At 42.5% G+C, this 17,464-nt stretch overlaps 3 protein-coding genes across 6 annotated transcripts in view; 1 reads left to right on the forward strand and 2 right to left on the reverse strand.

The window, feature by feature from the left end:
* The window catches only part of moto (minamoto), a 117,614-nt gene that overhangs the window by 27,939 nt on the left and 72,211 nt on the right, over positions 1–17,464 (reverse strand). The gene's annotated exons all lie outside the window — the stretch shown is intronic.
* mylk5 (myosin, light chain kinase 5) lies at positions 13–14,282 on the forward strand. 4 transcript variants are annotated; one of them, XM_074656134.1, is made up of 17 exons: positions 13–517; positions 3,715–3,864; positions 5,449–5,601; positions 5,740–5,910; positions 6,369–6,404; positions 7,366–7,493; positions 8,913–9,066; positions 9,149–9,460; positions 9,541–9,652; positions 10,006–10,209; positions 10,297–10,514; positions 10,599–10,722; positions 11,928–12,080; positions 12,160–12,286; positions 12,372–12,465; positions 12,572–12,712; positions 13,007–14,282. In XM_074656134.1, exons 1-17 carry the CDS (start codon positions 370–372, stop codon positions 13,210–13,212), a joined length of 2,631 nt encoding a protein of 876 aa, XP_074512235.1. In that variant the 5' UTR covers positions 13–369; the 3' UTR covers positions 13,213–14,282. The 4 variants fall into 4 exon arrangements, with proteins under 4 accessions (XP_074512235.1, XP_074512236.1, XP_074512237.1 ...); XM_074656135.1 differs by having other exon boundaries at positions 13–505; XM_074656136.1 differs by having other exon boundaries at positions 15–490.
* Positions 14,840–17,381, reverse strand: LOC141780770 (complement C1q-like protein 2). Its single transcript, XM_074656145.1, has 3 exons — positions 17,079–17,381; positions 16,859–16,993; positions 14,840–15,172 (listed from the first exon to the last, which is right to left on the reverse strand). The coding sequence occupies exons 1-3, from the start codon at positions 17,332–17,334 to the stop codon at positions 14,886–14,888; spliced, it is 678 nt and encodes a 225-aa protein (XP_074512246.1). The 5' UTR covers positions 17,335–17,381; the 3' UTR covers positions 14,840–14,885.

Genomic DNA, 17,464 nt, shown 5'->3' on the forward strand with positions numbered 1-17,464 from the left:
GACTGTGTGTGTCTATTAGCTGTGGTAATAAAGACAGTGTGGGTGGGGGGATCTGGCATTAGAGTGACTTTGGAGAGATAAGGAGATGACTGAGAAGGCCAAAGTGAAAAGAGAAAGATTTGTGATGTAGGTGGAGTTAGTGTGGATCAGGGGAGGGCGAGGAAAGAGAGTTTGAACATGTGCAGTGAAGCGTGAGGACGGAGTGAGGACAGAGCTGCACTGGGTTAGCAGAAGAGAGAGCAGACGCACCACCACCACCACCACCACACAGCAGTAACAGAGAAAGGAAGTGAGATAACCGGCTTGGGAAATGACAGTGTGAATTATTAGTTGTTCTCTTCAGACTGGCTGAGGTGTTCCTACACAGAAATGAATGGTGATGGCAGCAAACAGCGTTATGTGTCAACCTTCAGCATGCACATCAAGCCGGCCCGTGCATCATCTGCACCACCAGGGAACGGACCAGGGGCTGTCGACACCAGAGACACAGGTACTACTGACACAGGTACTGACACAGGTAAGGGCTGCATGAGAGAGGCAGAGAGGACATAACTAATGTAAGGGTGTGTTAGTGTTTGGAAAGAGATCAACTAGCATCGGTCATGTTTTTAATGTCAGAGCCTGAATAGACAGGCCTGAACATGGTGATGCTTCCTTGATAACAGTTTAGTGCACTGCAATAACAACTTTGCTTTTATTTTCTCCTGATGTTGAAACAGAGATTTTTCCAGAGAAAATGAGATCACACACACTAAAAGTTTGTTGCTCTTAAAGTTGATATCTGGTGTTTGAATGTCCAAAGTATCTGATTGTTTATTGTATATGGGACCTTTCATTTCCATGTCAGCCCACACTGACACACACTCTTTTTCAGTTTGTACTAATATAGACTTTTGCTGTTAAACTATGAGGGTTAGTTTGAAAATGTAACACAGTTAGGTTTAATCTTTTGGATAGCTAGATATGATCTGTCTGCATGTCATGTATATCTGCTAGGGCTGTCAAAGTTATAATAACGCGTCAACGCAAATTAGTTTTAACGCCACTGATTTCTTTAACTCATTAATGCAGTCGAACTTGTGCTAAATTTTGGTGAGGAAAAACTGTCATGGCCTTTTTCAAAGGGGTCCCTTGACCTCTGACCTCAGGATATGTGAATGAAAATGGGTTCTATGGGTACCCACGAGTCTCCCCTTTACAGACATGCCCTCTTTATGATAATCACATGCAGTTTGGGGAAAGTCATAGTCAAGTCAGCACACTGACACACTGACAGCTGTTGTTGCTTGTTGGGCTGCAGTTTGCCATGTTGTGATTTGAGCATATTTGTTATGTTAAATGCAGTACCTGTGAGGGTTTCTGGACTATATCTGTCATTGTTTTGTGTTGTTAATTGATTTCCAATAATAAATATATACGTACATTTGCATAAAGCAGCATATTTGTCCACTCCCAAGTTGATAAGAGTATTAAATACTTGACAAATCTCCTTTTAAGGTACATTATGAACGGATAAAAAATGTGTGATTAATTTGTGATTAATCACAATTAACTATGGACAATCATGCGATTAATCGCGTTTAAATATTTTAATTGATTGACAGCCCTCATATCTGCTTAATCAAATAGTTTCAGTGTAGATTGTGATCTAGCAGACATTATCTCATACACATCTGTCTAGCAGATGACAATCTTGAACACTAGTTTTGGCATGTCGAAACATCAGGAACTGATAAATACAGACTTGTGTCTATACTTGGCCACGATGCGAGTGTTTTCAAAGTTTCATTTTCAACAGCAGTAGAGGGTTTTTACAGCAACCTGTAAGCCTTTTGGTCAAAGAGTCGTGGTGTGAGAAAGGTGTCAAACTCCACCTCTCAGTGTGTCTGTGTGCAGAGGTGTAGCTCAAAGACCGGCAAACAAGTAGTAGACATCAGGCTGCACAGTGAATACTTGAGGATTGTAAACACTGGCTAAAGGTTAATGGTAAAACAAACATTTTGTTAAGCCATAACTAGCATACTGCATATGGCATTACAACGCACAGTCAGTCCTTAACACAACGTTGAGTTAAGGTACTGTACTACACCTGACAGGCCTCTGTAATGGCAACGGTGATACCACTCAATGTCTGTGGTGCTGAAAATGGGCTTTTAATTCATGAAGCTTTGCTGGATCAAGGGGAGTCAGAACCCCATGCTTTAAGCAAGGATTCATCTCTGATATCAGTACTGCAGTTAAAAAAAGACACAAACAGAAAAAAAACACATTCAGTTACCATGAACTATATATTTTATATTGTGGATTGATTGTTTTCTGGGCATTGGTGACCTGAATTCATGTGCATTGAAGAGAAACGGAAGAACAAAAATAAAAGATGAGGTGTTGTGAACTGTTTTAGATGCACAACCACGCACCACTTCACGTCTGTAGCACTTCTAGAAGGTGTTACTTCTCATTTAAGACCAGGCCAAACAGATCAGTGTGGTGATACAGTAGTTTAGAGTGTGAATTAATATAGAAGCACATTATATTTTATATGATTTTATGTTGTTTAGATTTTAAGTTGTTAATTACTTTTATCATGCTTTTATGTAAAGTAACCTTGTTTTGAAAGGTGGTATATAAATAAAGTTATTATTACATTATTAACATTTGTGGTCCAAATTTGCATTCGAAATATATACTGAAGACTTAAATAAACGGGGGACAAACTCAAATGAGAACTGAGAGTGTCCGGTTTGTGGACCTCAGAATTGCGTCTCTGTTCTTTGCAGATGATGTGGTTCTGTTGGCTTCATCAGACCGTGTCCTTCAGCACGCACTGGGGCAGTTTGCAGCTGACTGTGAAGCGGTCGGGGTGAGAGTCAGTACCTCTAAGTCTGAGGCCAATGTTCTCTGCTGGAAAATGGTGGACTGCGCCCTCTGGGTTGGGAGTGAGTCACTGCCCCAAGCAAGGGGTTGTTTGGAAGTATCTCGGGGTCTTGTTCACGAGTGAGGGTAAAACCGACTGGAAAGCCGGTTTGGTGCGGCGTCTGCAGTTATGAGGGCGCTGTACCGGACCATTGTGGTGAAGAAGGAGCTGAGCCGGAAGGCAAAGCTCTCGATTTACCGGTCCGTCTACGTTCCAACCCTCACCTATGGTCATGAGCTTTGGGTAGTGACTGAAAGAATGAGATCGCGGATACAAGCGGCCGAAATAAGTTTCCTTCGTAGGGTCGCTGGGCTCAGCTTTAGAGATAGGGTGAGGAGCTCAGACATCCGGAGTAAGCTCAGAGTAGAGCCGCTGCTCCTTCGCGTCAAAAGGGGCCAGCTGAGGTGGCTCGGGCATCTGATCAGGATGCCTCCTGGACGCCTCTCTTTGGAGGTTTTCCAGGCATGTCCAGCTGGTAAGAGGCCCCGGGGTAGACCCAGAACACGCTGGAGAGATTATATATCTCGTCTGGCCTGGGAAAGCCTTGAGGTCCCCCAGGAAGAGCTGGAAAACATTGCTCGGGATAGGGTTGTTTGGAATTCCCTGCTAAGCCTGCTGCTCTCGCAATCCAGCCCCGGATAAGTGGAAGAAAATGGATGGATGGATGGATGGATGGATGGATGGGTTTAACTAGACTTAATAGATGCAGTTACGTAAACTCTATAAACCCTTGACATGCTTGCTCTTATTTTCAGTTTTCAGTTTTCTCACCCTTTTTCATCCCTCTCCTCCACATCTAGGGTCTGTCAACATCTCCTCTTGTAAACGTCTGGATCCCCCCGTCTTCATAGAGCCTCTGCAGGACTGCTGCGTGGACGAAGGAAATGACATCACTCTGCGGGGGGTTCTCACCGGAAGTCAGCCGATCAAAGTGTCGTGGTTGCACAATGGTGAGCAGGGACAATTTACACTGCTGCATCTCCATGTTTGCTCGGGGTCAAATGTAAGATAAGATAAGATAAGATAAGATAAGATATTCCTTTATTAGTCCCGTAGTGGGGAAGTTTGCAAATGTTGCAAAAGAAATGTTGACCCAAAGTAGCCTATAAGGCCCCGATACAATCACTGAAATTATACATAGCATAGATGAATTTCTCATTTCAGCATGATGGAACATACGTCTACATCTATTGAATATTGTATGATTGTAGAAGAAAAATAACAGCATGTGTGATTCAGATCTCCGCACTAATGCATCAAAGCTACAAAAGACAAACCAGATGTCAGGCAAAATACAAAAACAAAATTGCATATTCATTTTTGACAACAACAGGCATAGAAGTATTCTAAAATCCTATCCAAAGTTATTCACAAATACAAGTCCTTCCAGAGACTGACATGCACCTGTACTGTGTGTATAGAGGCTTTCTCATTGTTTTAATACAATAAATATACAAAAATCGCAAGAACTCACATTAGGTTTTAAAACAGGTCTCTAATCTAACCAATTAACCTCTTGAACCCTTACATTTTGCAACAAAAATCAACTCTTTGTGACATTTTAGATGTTTTCTGGTCAACACAATGAAGCTTATATTCCAAATAGGGCTGTTAATTGATTCAAATATTTAATCACGATTAATCGCAAATGAATCACATTTTTTATCTGTTCAAAAATGTACCTTAAAGGGGGATTTGTCAAGTATTTAATACTCTTATCAACATGAGAGTGGACAAATATGCTTGCTTCATGCAAATGTATGTATATATTTATTACTGGAAATCAATTAACAACACAATACAATGACAAATATTGTCCAGAAACCCTCACAGGTACTGCATTTAGCATAACAAATATGCTCAAATCATAACACGGCAAACTGCAGCCCAACAGGCAACAACAGCTGTCAGTGTGTCAGTGTGCTGACTTGACTATGACTTGCCCCAAAACTGCATGTGATTATCATAAAGTGGGCATGTCTGTAAAGGGGAGACTCGTGGGTACCCAGAGAACCCATTTTCATTCACATATCTTGAGCTCAGAGGTCAAGGGATCCCTTTGAAAATGGCCATGCCAGTTTTTCCTCGACAAAATTTAGCGTAACTTTGGAGCGTTATTTAACCTCCTTCACGACAAGGTAGTATGTCATGGTTGGTACCAATGGATTCCTTAGGTTTTCTCATGTGATACCAGTATCATCATGCTGGCTCCGCTACAACCTAAAAATCGCAATTTGCGCAAAATAAATTAGTGGCGTTAAAACCAACGAGTTTTTATCGCGTTAACTTTGACAGCCCTAATTCCTACAGATGCTGTTGTTTTCATGTCTGCACCTTTACATCTTGTGCAGAAATTTTTGCCTAATTGTCTAAACATTTGCAACAAGCATTTGTAACGACAGATCCACAACAGGGTTCAAGAGGTTAACAGTATATTTAACCCTCCTGTATCCGGCGTCATTGTCAGCCCTTTACTCTCTCTCTAAGCCTATTGGGAGAGAGTTTCTAGTTTGTTTGTTTGCTCCTATGGGCAGGTGAAGTGGCTCGTTTTGGGACTCCTACCTTCAACGGCAGGGAGATGAGTTTTGTGGTGAGGGAGTGCTTGCCGGAAGATGCTGGAGCCTACACCTGCTTGGCGGAGAACAGTGGAGGGAAGACGTCCTGCTGCGCCGCTGTGTTCGTCAGAGGTGAGGTAGGCACTGCAGGGACACACTGAAGACTGCAGGTTGTTTCAGTGTTCCTCATTTAGTTACTCTGACCACAATAAGTATAAGTTTCATTTCTGATGATCTGCGTTCTCCTCTTCCTCTTACTGACCATTCCAGACTTTGAAACCATCTGCGGTGTGCAGAATCGTGTCCCAGACGTCCAGACTTCTGCATCCAAGAGCATTGTGGAGAATGGAAGGTCACCGCAGTCTCCCAAAGACGAGCTACACAAGTTCAGAGGATCTATTTGTTCTTCCCCTAAGCTTAGCCCAGCCTCAACTCCAAGAGGTAATCATATAATGATTCATTTCACATATGGATTTGATCATTCTTGACATTTTAGGAGTCAATTCAATGCTCGTAACAACACAGACAGTGTAGCTTCCTTCCTTCCTTCCTTCCCTTCACATTTTGATGCACCAGGAAAATATCTTAGCCTCTTTACCATTGTTTTAACTTCTTCTGCACATCCATGTTGTAGGCTATTTTTGATTAAATAGGAAACACATCATTTCCTGTCCTTGTGTGATTGGTTGTGCGTGCCAGTCAGTCATTATCTAGGACTTCGACAAGAATGATACACCCTCTAAAGGTTTCTCGGTCCCAAGTGCACACCATGTAGGGAAGTGGACAGTGCACAGTACAGTGAAACTTGCTGCGTCTGTAAACTGATAGCGGTAGAACAGAAGAGCAGAGCCACACCTCTATCCTATTTAAACCTACCTGCGCTTCATCTGTCTCTGCAGAAGTCGTCCCAAAGAAGAGAGCCAACTCAGGGAAAGGTGAGAAACACTTTTAAATCCTCACTCACTATCTCAGCAATGCACCTGTCTTTCCATCACGCACTCATCCTTCCATTTCTCATTATTCACTGTCTGATTTCTGCTTGTTCGTGTTAATGTATCTTTTAATTTGAGTTTTGTGTGTGAGTTGCTTCTGATGCTTCTGTGGTTTGCCCCGGAGCTACACCTTTTAAGCTTTTGTTCTTGATATAATGTTGTCTGGCTCTATTGTGCTCCAATATACTGGGTAACTTTACCTTACAGGGTGTAGGCTGCAACAGTAAAAGCATGAAAAGCTCACATAATAAGGTCTGAATGCCTGTTGTTATGAGGATATGTCATATTGCCTTTTTGTGGTTTTGTAAATAAGATATAAGTGATGGCTAGAGTGGGAGAGCCTGTTAAGTAGGTAGACAGTAAAGCCATTTAAAGCTAATTCTATCAGATTGTGGTCCAGTCAAATTCCCCATGATGCCACAGTATTTGAATACAGATAGTCTGAGAGGTGATATTAGCTCCAGCTCATATATGGAATTGTTCTAGTCTAATGTAAATGCATGGTAACATTATATTGCTAGGATAGAGTAGAGGCTTTAAATGTGTGTTTGCTTTAGGATATTTGTCTAGGTAAATAGTTGTGAGTGTGAACATGGATACATATTCAACAGGTGAACTAGTTTAACAAGGTAGGGAAGTGCTTGTGTGCAGAAGGTCACTTGTGTTTTGCGTTTGTTTCCAGTTGAAACACTTAAATAATACACAATAATAAGGGTCTCGCGGGAAGTAACACACTTACAGTCTTAGAGTACAGCGCAAACCACAGATGATGTAATCCCACCGCACTAACTCCGGGTCTCTGTCTTTATCTCACACACCACACTGGATAGTTTCCTTCCAGTGTTTTAGGCCTTCAACCCGCCCAAGGCTTTGAGTGAAAACACTCTTTTTGTTTTATTTACAGGTCCAGCATTACATTTCGTAAACCCTCCACAGCACCTCGAGGTGAAGGCGGGACAAACTGCACGAGTGACGTGTTTTTTCACCGGCAGTCCTCCTATAGTGTCATGTTGGATCAGAAACAAAGAACAGGTGTTGTAATTTTAAATGAACAGTGTGTAGCAAGCATGTTTTCTTTAGTGTATAATCACCTGAAACTAAGAATCGTTGTGTTTTCGTTAGCTTAGAATGAGCCTTTCATATCTACATAGGGAGCGGCCGGGTCCTCTTCACGGAGTCCACTATGTTGCACCGCCATGTTTCTACAGTAGCCCAGAACGGACGAACCAAATGCATCTGAAATCACATACTATGCACTACATACTCGCTATGTATACTATCGTTCAACATACTTTTGGCTGAATAAACAGTAGTCTTGGTGCCTTCAAATGAAACTTGTGAGCTTGTGTTTAAAACACGGGAAGTCGTGTTCACAATATGCTTGACGTTCAAGTAGTTAAGTCGAGAGAACACCGCTGCTAAGCAACGGCAATATTAATGTTACTGTCGGTGTCTAGAAGCCACAGAGGCTAACAATTCAAATGCATAATGACAGAGGAAAAAGATGAAACCGAATATCAACATTTTCCTCAGACATATTATAAAATTACGAAGAAAAACAATATACGGCTAAAATTACAATATCCACTTATTATGTGCCGAAAAATGAACTTCCATGGCCTCCGCCATTTCTGACAACGTCAACAAAAACGTCGTGAACTCTGAGCTTTCAGAAACGTTCTACTTACGAGGTCGTGAATACCACAAGAGGGGGGTGTTCATATGGTCTCTTCTGGTGAACACGGTAAACACGACCCCATTTGAAGGCACCATATGTATATTTTTCGGACGCACTGAGCAGTAATTTACGTTGTCACTTGGGATGTGTTACCATGGTAACACGTGCCAACCTCATGTGACCGAATGATGATTTGTGAGAATCAAAAAGTCTGAACTAATTTAAAAACGATATTACGCCTAGCAAAGTGGATTCTTAAGTGTTATTAATGTTACAGAGCTGTCCGTCAATGTCTGATATTAACGTTGTCGTCACTACCGCATTGCATTGTGGGATATTTATGCCGTTGTAGTGTCCACTGTTTGCATACTGTAATATTTCACCAGAAACAGTATGCAATTCTCACATCATTTGTTTCATACTTTACGTTTTGGACATACTAAAAAAATCTCATATAGGCTTTTGGCGTACTAAAGAGCATATTGTATGTAAGTGTATGGTGTATTTGTAAATGTATGAGAATTTATTGGTGCATGTGTAGGGCCATTCGCGTTTTTGCGTCGGCCACTGTAGTTCTCCAACACGCTTGGCACACGGGAGAAGTTTCAGTTGGATGCAATCTGCAACCTCACCGCTAGATGTCATCAGATCCTACACACTGCACCTTTAAACTTGTTAAACCACTTTCTGCCATCTCTACTTTATTTCTCTAAGTATTTACATCTCTCTCTCTCTCTCTCTCTCTCTCTCTCTTACACACTTTATATATGCAGATAGTGGATGGTCCAGAGCTGTGGTCAGAAAACAAAGATCGGAGCAGTACACTGGTCATAGAAGAGGCTAAACCACAGCACACAGGCCGCTACACTGTTGTATTGAAGGACCGCAAGAGCTCAGCAGAACACACGCTCATCCTCTCTGTCATAGGTAAGGCAACACACACACTCTGCAGCATCAGGAGGTGAAGTAAGTTACTTGAGCACTTCATTTATCATCATCATCCCACCAGAGAGGCCTCAGCCTCCGGCCTCCTGTCCCGTGGTCTCCCTCGTCTCTGCCACCAGCCTCGTGCTGTCCTGGTCGGGCCCCTGCTACGACGGCGGCAGTGTCATTCTGGGTTATGTGGTCGAGGTGAAGAACAGAGGACGTGTTGAGCCCGGGTACTGGAGCGAGCTCACTGCCCAGTGTACGAGCACCTCATACAGAGTGTTCTCTGGGCTGCAACCTCAACAGGAATACTGTTTCAGGGTGAGAGCGTACAACACAGTGGGAGTAAGCGAGCCAGGACTGGTGTCACCAGTGTTTAGGATGGAGCAGAAAGGTGAGGCAGTTATTGAAACCACAAAATTGGAGACATATACAATGAACCTTTTATTACAGCTGTTGTATCTTTGTGTGTAGGTGTTGTAGACAAACCGCAAGGAGAAGAGGCCCCTCAGGCGTATTCCTGTGTCACTATTGACTCTTCACACAAAGTCACTGATCACTACAGTTTGCAGGAGAAACTGGGAATGTGAGTATCTGTCGGGAACAAACAACTTTGTCCAAGCAGCTTCAAAGAGTTTCTTCAGAAAGGCTGATGAGCAAGAAAGCTAGACCTTCCAAGGGAAAATCTGCCTTTTGTTAGCGTGGGTTGCGTGGAAGAGGGGCAGCCTGCCAAGTGCAACAGAGGGAGGTTTTAATGACATGCATGTTGAGACACGGTTCTCCAGTAAACAACACATGCAAATAATGGCAAGAAGTGCTCTTTCCCTTTGATGGATTAATGTGTGCTAGAATCACAGATCTCAGATGACAGATTGTTTTACATTTAATCCTCAAAGTCTCAGAGATTAAAAAAAATAACTAAACTCATCTCTTCATTAGGGGAAAGTTCGGCCTGGTGTTCAAGCTAACCCATAAAGAGACAGGGCGTGTGTGTGCAGGGAAGTTCTACAAAGGCCGACGTGCCAAGGAGAGGGAGGCTGCTCGTAAAGAGATAGAGCTGATGAACTACCTCCACCACCCCAAACTGGTTCAGTGTCTCGGGGCATACGATCACAAGCCTGAGATGGTCATGGTCATGGAGTTGTGAGTATCATCGTGAAAAGTGGTTGAAAATCTGCAAATTCCGGTTGCATACAAATAAATACGTCACTGTGGTTCGTCTGTCTGCAGCATCGCAGGCGGGGAACTGTTTGAGCGCATTGTGGACGATAACTTTGTGCACACCGAGTCTGCCAGTGTGCGCTACATGCAGCAGATCATGGAGGGGATATCTTACATGCATCAGCAGAACATCGTCCATCTGGACATCAAACCTGAAAACATTGTGTGTGTTGACACCACTGGCACCTCCGTAAAGATCATCGACTTCGGACTAGCCTGCAGGTTTGGTATGTGAAGTGAAACACTCTTAATATTTACTCGTCATTCTATTGAATGTTTCAATACTAAATTGTGCGATTTATGATTAACAGATGGCAACACACCTCTGAAGGTGATGCACGGGACGCCAGAGTTTGTGGCACCTGAAGTGATCAACTATGAGCCTGTGGGTTTGACCACTGACATGTGGAGCATAGGAGTCATCTGCTACATATTGTGAGTCACACTGTCACTCCCATGGCCCTTTTTACATTAAAGGTGTGGTTGCAGATTGCAACCAACTGAGTACCCCTCCACTCACTCTTCTCTTTCCAAGACTGCGATAACGTGAGCCACTGAGTGCAAAACTGTGGTGACGCCGTTCTCCTCACTCAGAGGCCATCCTTACCATAATAATAATATACTTTAGGATCAACGGAAGTCAGACGGCGGCTGGCGGTACCACTGTTTTGCACTCTGCGGCTCACGTTATCGCAGTTTCACAAGCGTGTCAGAGAACTACGGTGGCCTTTAGGTTTGTCCGTTCTGGGCTACTGTAGAAACACAGCGGAGCAACATGGTAGACTCCGTGAAGAGGACCCGCTCCCTATGAATATTATGTTACGTTTATTCAAATAGAACCCTCAAAATGCTACACAGTGTACCTTTAAAGCAGGGCGGTCAAAAGTGGGGCCCATGGGCCAAAATTGGCCCGCCATAAGGTTCGATTTGGCCCGCCAAGTGTATCTAGTGAAAATAATAATAAAAAAATATCGCTGTTTATGCTGTAAAGATGCTCTTTAAATATGTAGGATTCCTAATTATCAATTATTTTTCATTATTTTCGAGAGGCACACAGACAAAAAGGCATTTCAATTCACGGAACTTGGGATCCTACCATTTTGCATCTTAACAATACAATAAAATACAATAGGTGTTTGCTTTTGGCTGTGGTCCACCATTACCGATCAGAGTTGGACCTCCAATGGACAAGTTTGGTTACCCCTGCTTTAAAGGAATAGTTTGATATTTAAGGAAACCAGGTGGATTTTGTTAACTTTGGACAGAGACAGGATAACTGTTTCCCCCTGTTTCCAGTCTTTGTGCTAAGCTAAGCTAACTTGCTGCTGGTGGTGGCTTAATATTTACTGTACAAGACTGTGTAAGAGTAGTATTAAAATGTAACTATTCCTTTAAACATTTGTATGTCATGCATATCCATCTAAATTGGAACAATCTATTGAAAAAGGGCTCTTAATCAACTGCAAATAACCACTTTGAGAAACTTCATAGAGCATACTAGACTGACTGTGCTGATGGTGACAGTCAAGATGGATCGACGCCTGCTGCCTGAATGTCTCAGACTTTTAACGCCACCTAGTGGATGTAGGTTGAAACAGTTAATATAAAGACACTGCTGTCTCTCTTTCTCTGTTCTTCAGACTGAGCGGTGAGTCTCCCTTCCAGGGTAACAACGACGCAGAGACCCTCGCCTTGGTCACAGCCGCCCAGTGGGAGTTCGATGAGGAGAGCTTTGATGACATTACAGACGAGGCCAAAGATTTCATCAGCTCCCTGCTCAACAAGGACACCAGGTGATTGCACAGCTGTAGCACATATACCATCTTCACTTAACCACCTATAACACTGTGTGTGTGTGTGTGTGTTTTCCAGGCGGAGGATGTCCTGTGAAGAGGCTCTTGCCCACCCTTGGATGGGATTTGAGTCTGGAGATCTCGCCACCTCCAAGAGTCTGTCCAAGGAGAAGATGAAGAGGTATCTAGCCAGGCAGAAGTGGAAGGTAACACCTCAGCGCAGTACTTTTATGTTTGTCTTTGACTTTGAGGTGTTGGGTTTCTGCTCCAGACTTTTCTTTTGTTACACAGAAAGCAGGCAAGGCCTTGTTAGCCCTGAAGAGAATGGCTCTGCTGTCGAAAGGTGACAGCTCTGCCCCGGGATCTCCGACCAGCCCTGGAGAAGGTAAGACACTCACGTTCTTCCATCATCTTCTCATCAGGACCATTTCAGTTTCCTGGTTTAACGTTGCTGTATCTTTCATCTACTTCCTCCTTCCTTCCTGTCCCAGACGCACCCCTGAGCCCGGAGGCAGAGCACGCCCTGCTGTCTCTGGAGCGCAAGATGCAGGGGCCACCCCGGTTCACCCAGAGCCTGGAGGACCAGACAGTGGCTCTGGGGTCCGGTGTCCATCTCTCTTGTCACCTCACAGGTACGTACGACTTCATTCAAGAGCTCAAGCAGCACCCGTGTTCCCGTTTGTGACATTTTTTGTGTGCTTTGTTGCAGAGCAGTGAATTGAGACTTGACTTAAATAGATAAAGCATTAAAGTCTCATCTTATGGGAAGATAAAAGAAATAAAGACGCCTCACATATTCCAATATTCCACCTATTACTCTGCAAGAAAGGAGTCATTTTATTCCCCCAAAAGACTTTAAAAAAAGCTTTTCATTTCAGAAGTTGTGCCTTTTAAACCTGTCCTCACCCCTCCATCTATCTTGGCAGGATACCCTGATCCAGAGGTGGTGTGGCTGTGTGGTAAAGAGCCTGTGGAGGAGTCACCCGCAGTGCAGATAGAGTACGAGGAAGACGGCCGCTGTACGCTGTTCTTAGCCAAAGTCGGCCCAGAGGACGCCAACGTTTACACCTGTAGAGCCACCAATGACCACGGAGAGACATTCTGCTCCGCCAAGCTCATTGTTCAACAGTAGATTCATCAGATCTACGTATGCAGAGATAACATGTATAAACATAATGTTCTTGAGTGCCTTTCAACAGTTGTGTTGTAGATTCTTGTTTTAATACAAATGGGGACCAAACTGTAGATCCTGTACTGTGGCTGGAAATATATAATACATGTATTATTGTAAGAAATGTATGAACAGATTAATATTGTTACAGAGCTACAAGCATAAAGGTTGATATTTCTTCATGGGACTATAGTATGAATGAATCTTACTTTGGCTCATGGGTGAATCATTTTCAGCTGGCAATATGAATGAATTGAGGTATCTCTTTTGAGAAACAAATAAGCCTGAGATGATGCTGTTTGAATGACATAGTGAGGATCTGACTTGAGATTTCTGATACATGTTCAGCTTTTAGGGCTAAAAAAAAGATTTTGACCCGAAAGAGACGCGAGCAGCAGATTCTGATTGTGCCGACTGTTATGTTCTTTCAATGGTATGAAAAGATCGAACCATCATACTATACATGCTTCATGTTAGGATATTTTCACAGACCTGACACCAAACATGAACACAGTTTTGACAGACTTTTAGTGAAATATCAAAATCAAACCACAGCATTAAAAACATTTCAGGTTCATACTTGCATTTTGGGTTTCTACTAGAACATGTTTACATGCTTTAATGTTAAAAACTCATGAGTCTCTTTAAGCCCTCTCCTGAAAAAGCCCAATCTGCTCTGATTGATTTCTTGATAGAAATACATGGCGCACCTTTGCAAAGGTAGTTCTTAAGCTGTGGGTGGTATATTCTAATGAGCCAGCATGTGTCATAGGAAAGGGAGCCAAATTTGAATGGCTTGTTGAATCACGTTTTCTGATCTAGGCAGCCTACAAAAAACGGACGGGGTTGTTTTATTTCACAGTTTGTGGGTTGGTAGGGACTCCAGATATCCAGATGTATGAGCACAAGCACTGAAAAAGGGAGTTTTTTCATGATATGGTGCTCATTGTCTAAAGTTAACCATGTATCTCATCAAAATGATGATTGACATTTCAAATAAAATAATCTCAACACTTCTAGGACAAGCTGAATATTGTACTTTGCTCATCATTGCAGTACCGGGAGAAAGAAGACCAAAGTCGGTGCTAGTTCTGTTTTATCCATGGATGTAATTATGGTTTTATCAAATGGAAGAATTCAAGAAAGGCTGTCTCAGGTTAATGTCATGTGTATACAGTAACATATAGCGTGACTATATGGTTTACACATAGACCCTAGTCTATGGGTTCACATCAGAACAGCTGCAGTGTGCTCTTATTTTGAAAGTACATATGTTTAGCGTACACAGGATGTGATTCGTGGTGGAAATACTCATAGAAATAGAATAATATTATGAATTAATCTAATATCAATGCTATTTATTTCTATGGAAATACTAGTCTAACACATGGATGTGTAAAGAGAAGGTCTGATGTTTATGCATGCAAAACAATAACATCACAGGCATCAGCATTTTTTATTATCTATTGCATTCAGTACAAATAACCACACTGCGAATACACTTGTGCTAAATCCATACACAGCACATCATCAGTTTGGCTTTTGTGTGAATCATTTTTCATAAAACTACAACTTAGCAGTTTAAATCAAGTGAGATATTCCTTTTTACTGTACAAACATAAGACCCATGCAGATTATGTGGTGAAGAGCAGAAAACCACAGAAGGTGTTGTAGTTCATGGAGTCATCAAAGAGCCTCCTGTTTGCTTGGAGCTCCACATACACATTGTCTCCCACCTCGAGGGGGATGACCACAGCGTTGCTGCCCATATCGTGGCTATCTGACCCTTCGGTGTCCCAGACAGATACCAGCAGCTCACCATTCTTCTTGAGGCTCACGACAGAGTTGGGAGTAGGAGCGACGTTGTTGAACATTGAGAATCGAAAGAAGTACATTCCTTTGACCATTGCTGTGAAAGTGCCTGTCAGAATAATAAGGAGAATGGTTTAAATTTCATGCTTCTTTGTTTTTCTCTCTCTAACACGCACTACCGCCTCCCACTTATCCTATGGAGTACCTCAATGCTCAGTCCTTGGGCTGTTATTATTCTCCATTTATATGTAACCTCTATAGGTTTCATCTTTCATAAGCACAACATTAGTTTCCATTGTTATGCCGATGACTCCCAGATCTATTTATTGTTTGACTCCAATGACACAAAACAACTGGTCAATATACAATCCTGTCTTACGGATGTTAAAACCGGCTTTCACAAAGTTTTCTTCAGCTTAACTCTGATAAATCTGAAGCCATTATCATAGGTCCAGACTCCTCTAGCAAACACTTCTTCCCTCACTTAGTTTCTCTGTCCTGCTGCATCAGAACCCAGTGCAGAAATCTTGGTTTTATATTATACACTCACCGGCCACTTTATTAGGTACAAAGTGTACCTAATAAAGTGGCCGGTTCTAGTACCGGGTGGTCTTCTGCTGCTGTAGCCCATCTGCTTCAAGGTTCTACATGTTGTGCGTTCAGAGATGGTATTCTGCATACCTTGGTTGTAACGAGTGGTTATTTGAGTTACTGTTGCCTTTCTATCATCTCGAACCACTCTGTCCATTCTCCTCTGACCTCTGACATCACAACAAGGCATTTTCGTCCACACAACCCCCGCTCACTGGATATGTTCTCTTGTTCGGACCATTCTCTGTAAACCCTAGAGATGGTTGTGCGTGAAAATCCCAGTAGATCAGCAGTTTTTGAAATACTCAGACCAGCCCGTCTGGCACCAACAACCATGCCACGTTCAGTCACTTAAATCCCCTTTCTTCCCCATTCTGATGCTCGGTTTGAACTTCAGCAAGTCGTCTTCACCACCTCTAGATGCCTAAATGCATTGAGTTACTGCCATGTGATTGGCTGATAAGCTATTTGTGTTAACAAGCAATTGAACAGGTGTGCCTAATAAAGTGGCAGGTGAGTGTATATACAAACGGTCATCCATGCATTCATTAAATCTTGTTTAGACTACTGTAACTCACTGTATTCCTGTCTCACCCAACGCAACCTCTCCAAACTTCAACTAGTTCAAAATGCTGCAGCAAAACTACTCAAGAAATCCAACAGAAGAGTCCACAAAACACCAGTTTTAGCATCTCTACATTGGTTACCTTTACGTTTAAGAACTGATTTTAAAATTGTAATGATTAATTTAAAGCACGGATGGGGTTGACCCCTGATTATATCACTGATGTACTAACCCTTTACGAGCCTGAATGCAGCCTGAAATCCTCCGGCAGAGGTCTTTTAGTTATTCCTGGGACCGAGCCTTTGGAGTCAGGGCCCGACAACTATGTCACGACCTGCCGGAGGAGATCCGGCTGGCTAGCTCGGTTTTGTCTTTCAGAAACATACTTTTTCAGAATTGCTTTCTCTTAATCAATCACTCTTCTGCTATTCTACTTGTTTTTACTGTGTTTTAGTACTTCATACCTTGCTTGTCATTTTTACTGTATCAACTTTTTTTATTTATTACTACCTGTTAATTTGTGTTGCTCTATATGTCTTTGTAAAGCACTTTGTAACTTGTTTTTGAAAAGTGCTGTATAAACAAAGTTATTATTATTATTATCATTATTATTATTATTATTATTATTATTATTATTACCTGTTGAAGAACTGTAGCCGTTGCCAATGTTGGAGAAGACCTTCTTATACTTAAGTGGGGTATTAGTGGTGAAAGGTCCATAGTCTCCAGTGCCAGATTCCCTCAGAACTGTAGAAAAGGCCACCTGGGGTGTGCCTGAGGGCATCAAATTACCACAAAGTAAGAATTTATGAATGTAACAATTACATCCCATTATTATAAATCATTTGCTCTATGTTACCTCCAGTCAGGCTCCGCAGCTCCAGGACTTCTTTTTCAGCGTTTTGCAACTTATTCTCCAGGAGAGTTATTTTCTCCGCCATGTGTGCAACCTTCTCTCCCAATGCTCCCAGGCTCTGACTCATGGAAGTGAAGGCGTTGATGTCACAGCAGCTGCTTGATCGTGAGCACTGACGGACATTGTCATCGCTTCCATTAACTTCCACTTCACATACGCAGCAGCTGAACGCTAGAATCAGGACTGCAATCTTCTTCATCCTTGTGGTTTTGAAATCTCTGCCTTTGTGAAGTCTTTCTCTGTCAGACCTCGCTGCTTTTATACTACATCTGACATTGCACAATTGTCTTTATTGACAAAGTTGGGAAAACACACGATGGAAAGTCCAA

The sequence above is a fragment of the Sebastes fasciatus genome, chromosome 13 (assembly GCF_043250625.1).
Source record: "Sebastes fasciatus isolate fSebFas1 chromosome 13, fSebFas1.pri, whole genome shotgun sequence".
Lineage (NCBI taxonomy): Eukaryota > Metazoa > Chordata > Actinopteri > Perciformes > Sebastidae > Sebastes > Sebastes fasciatus.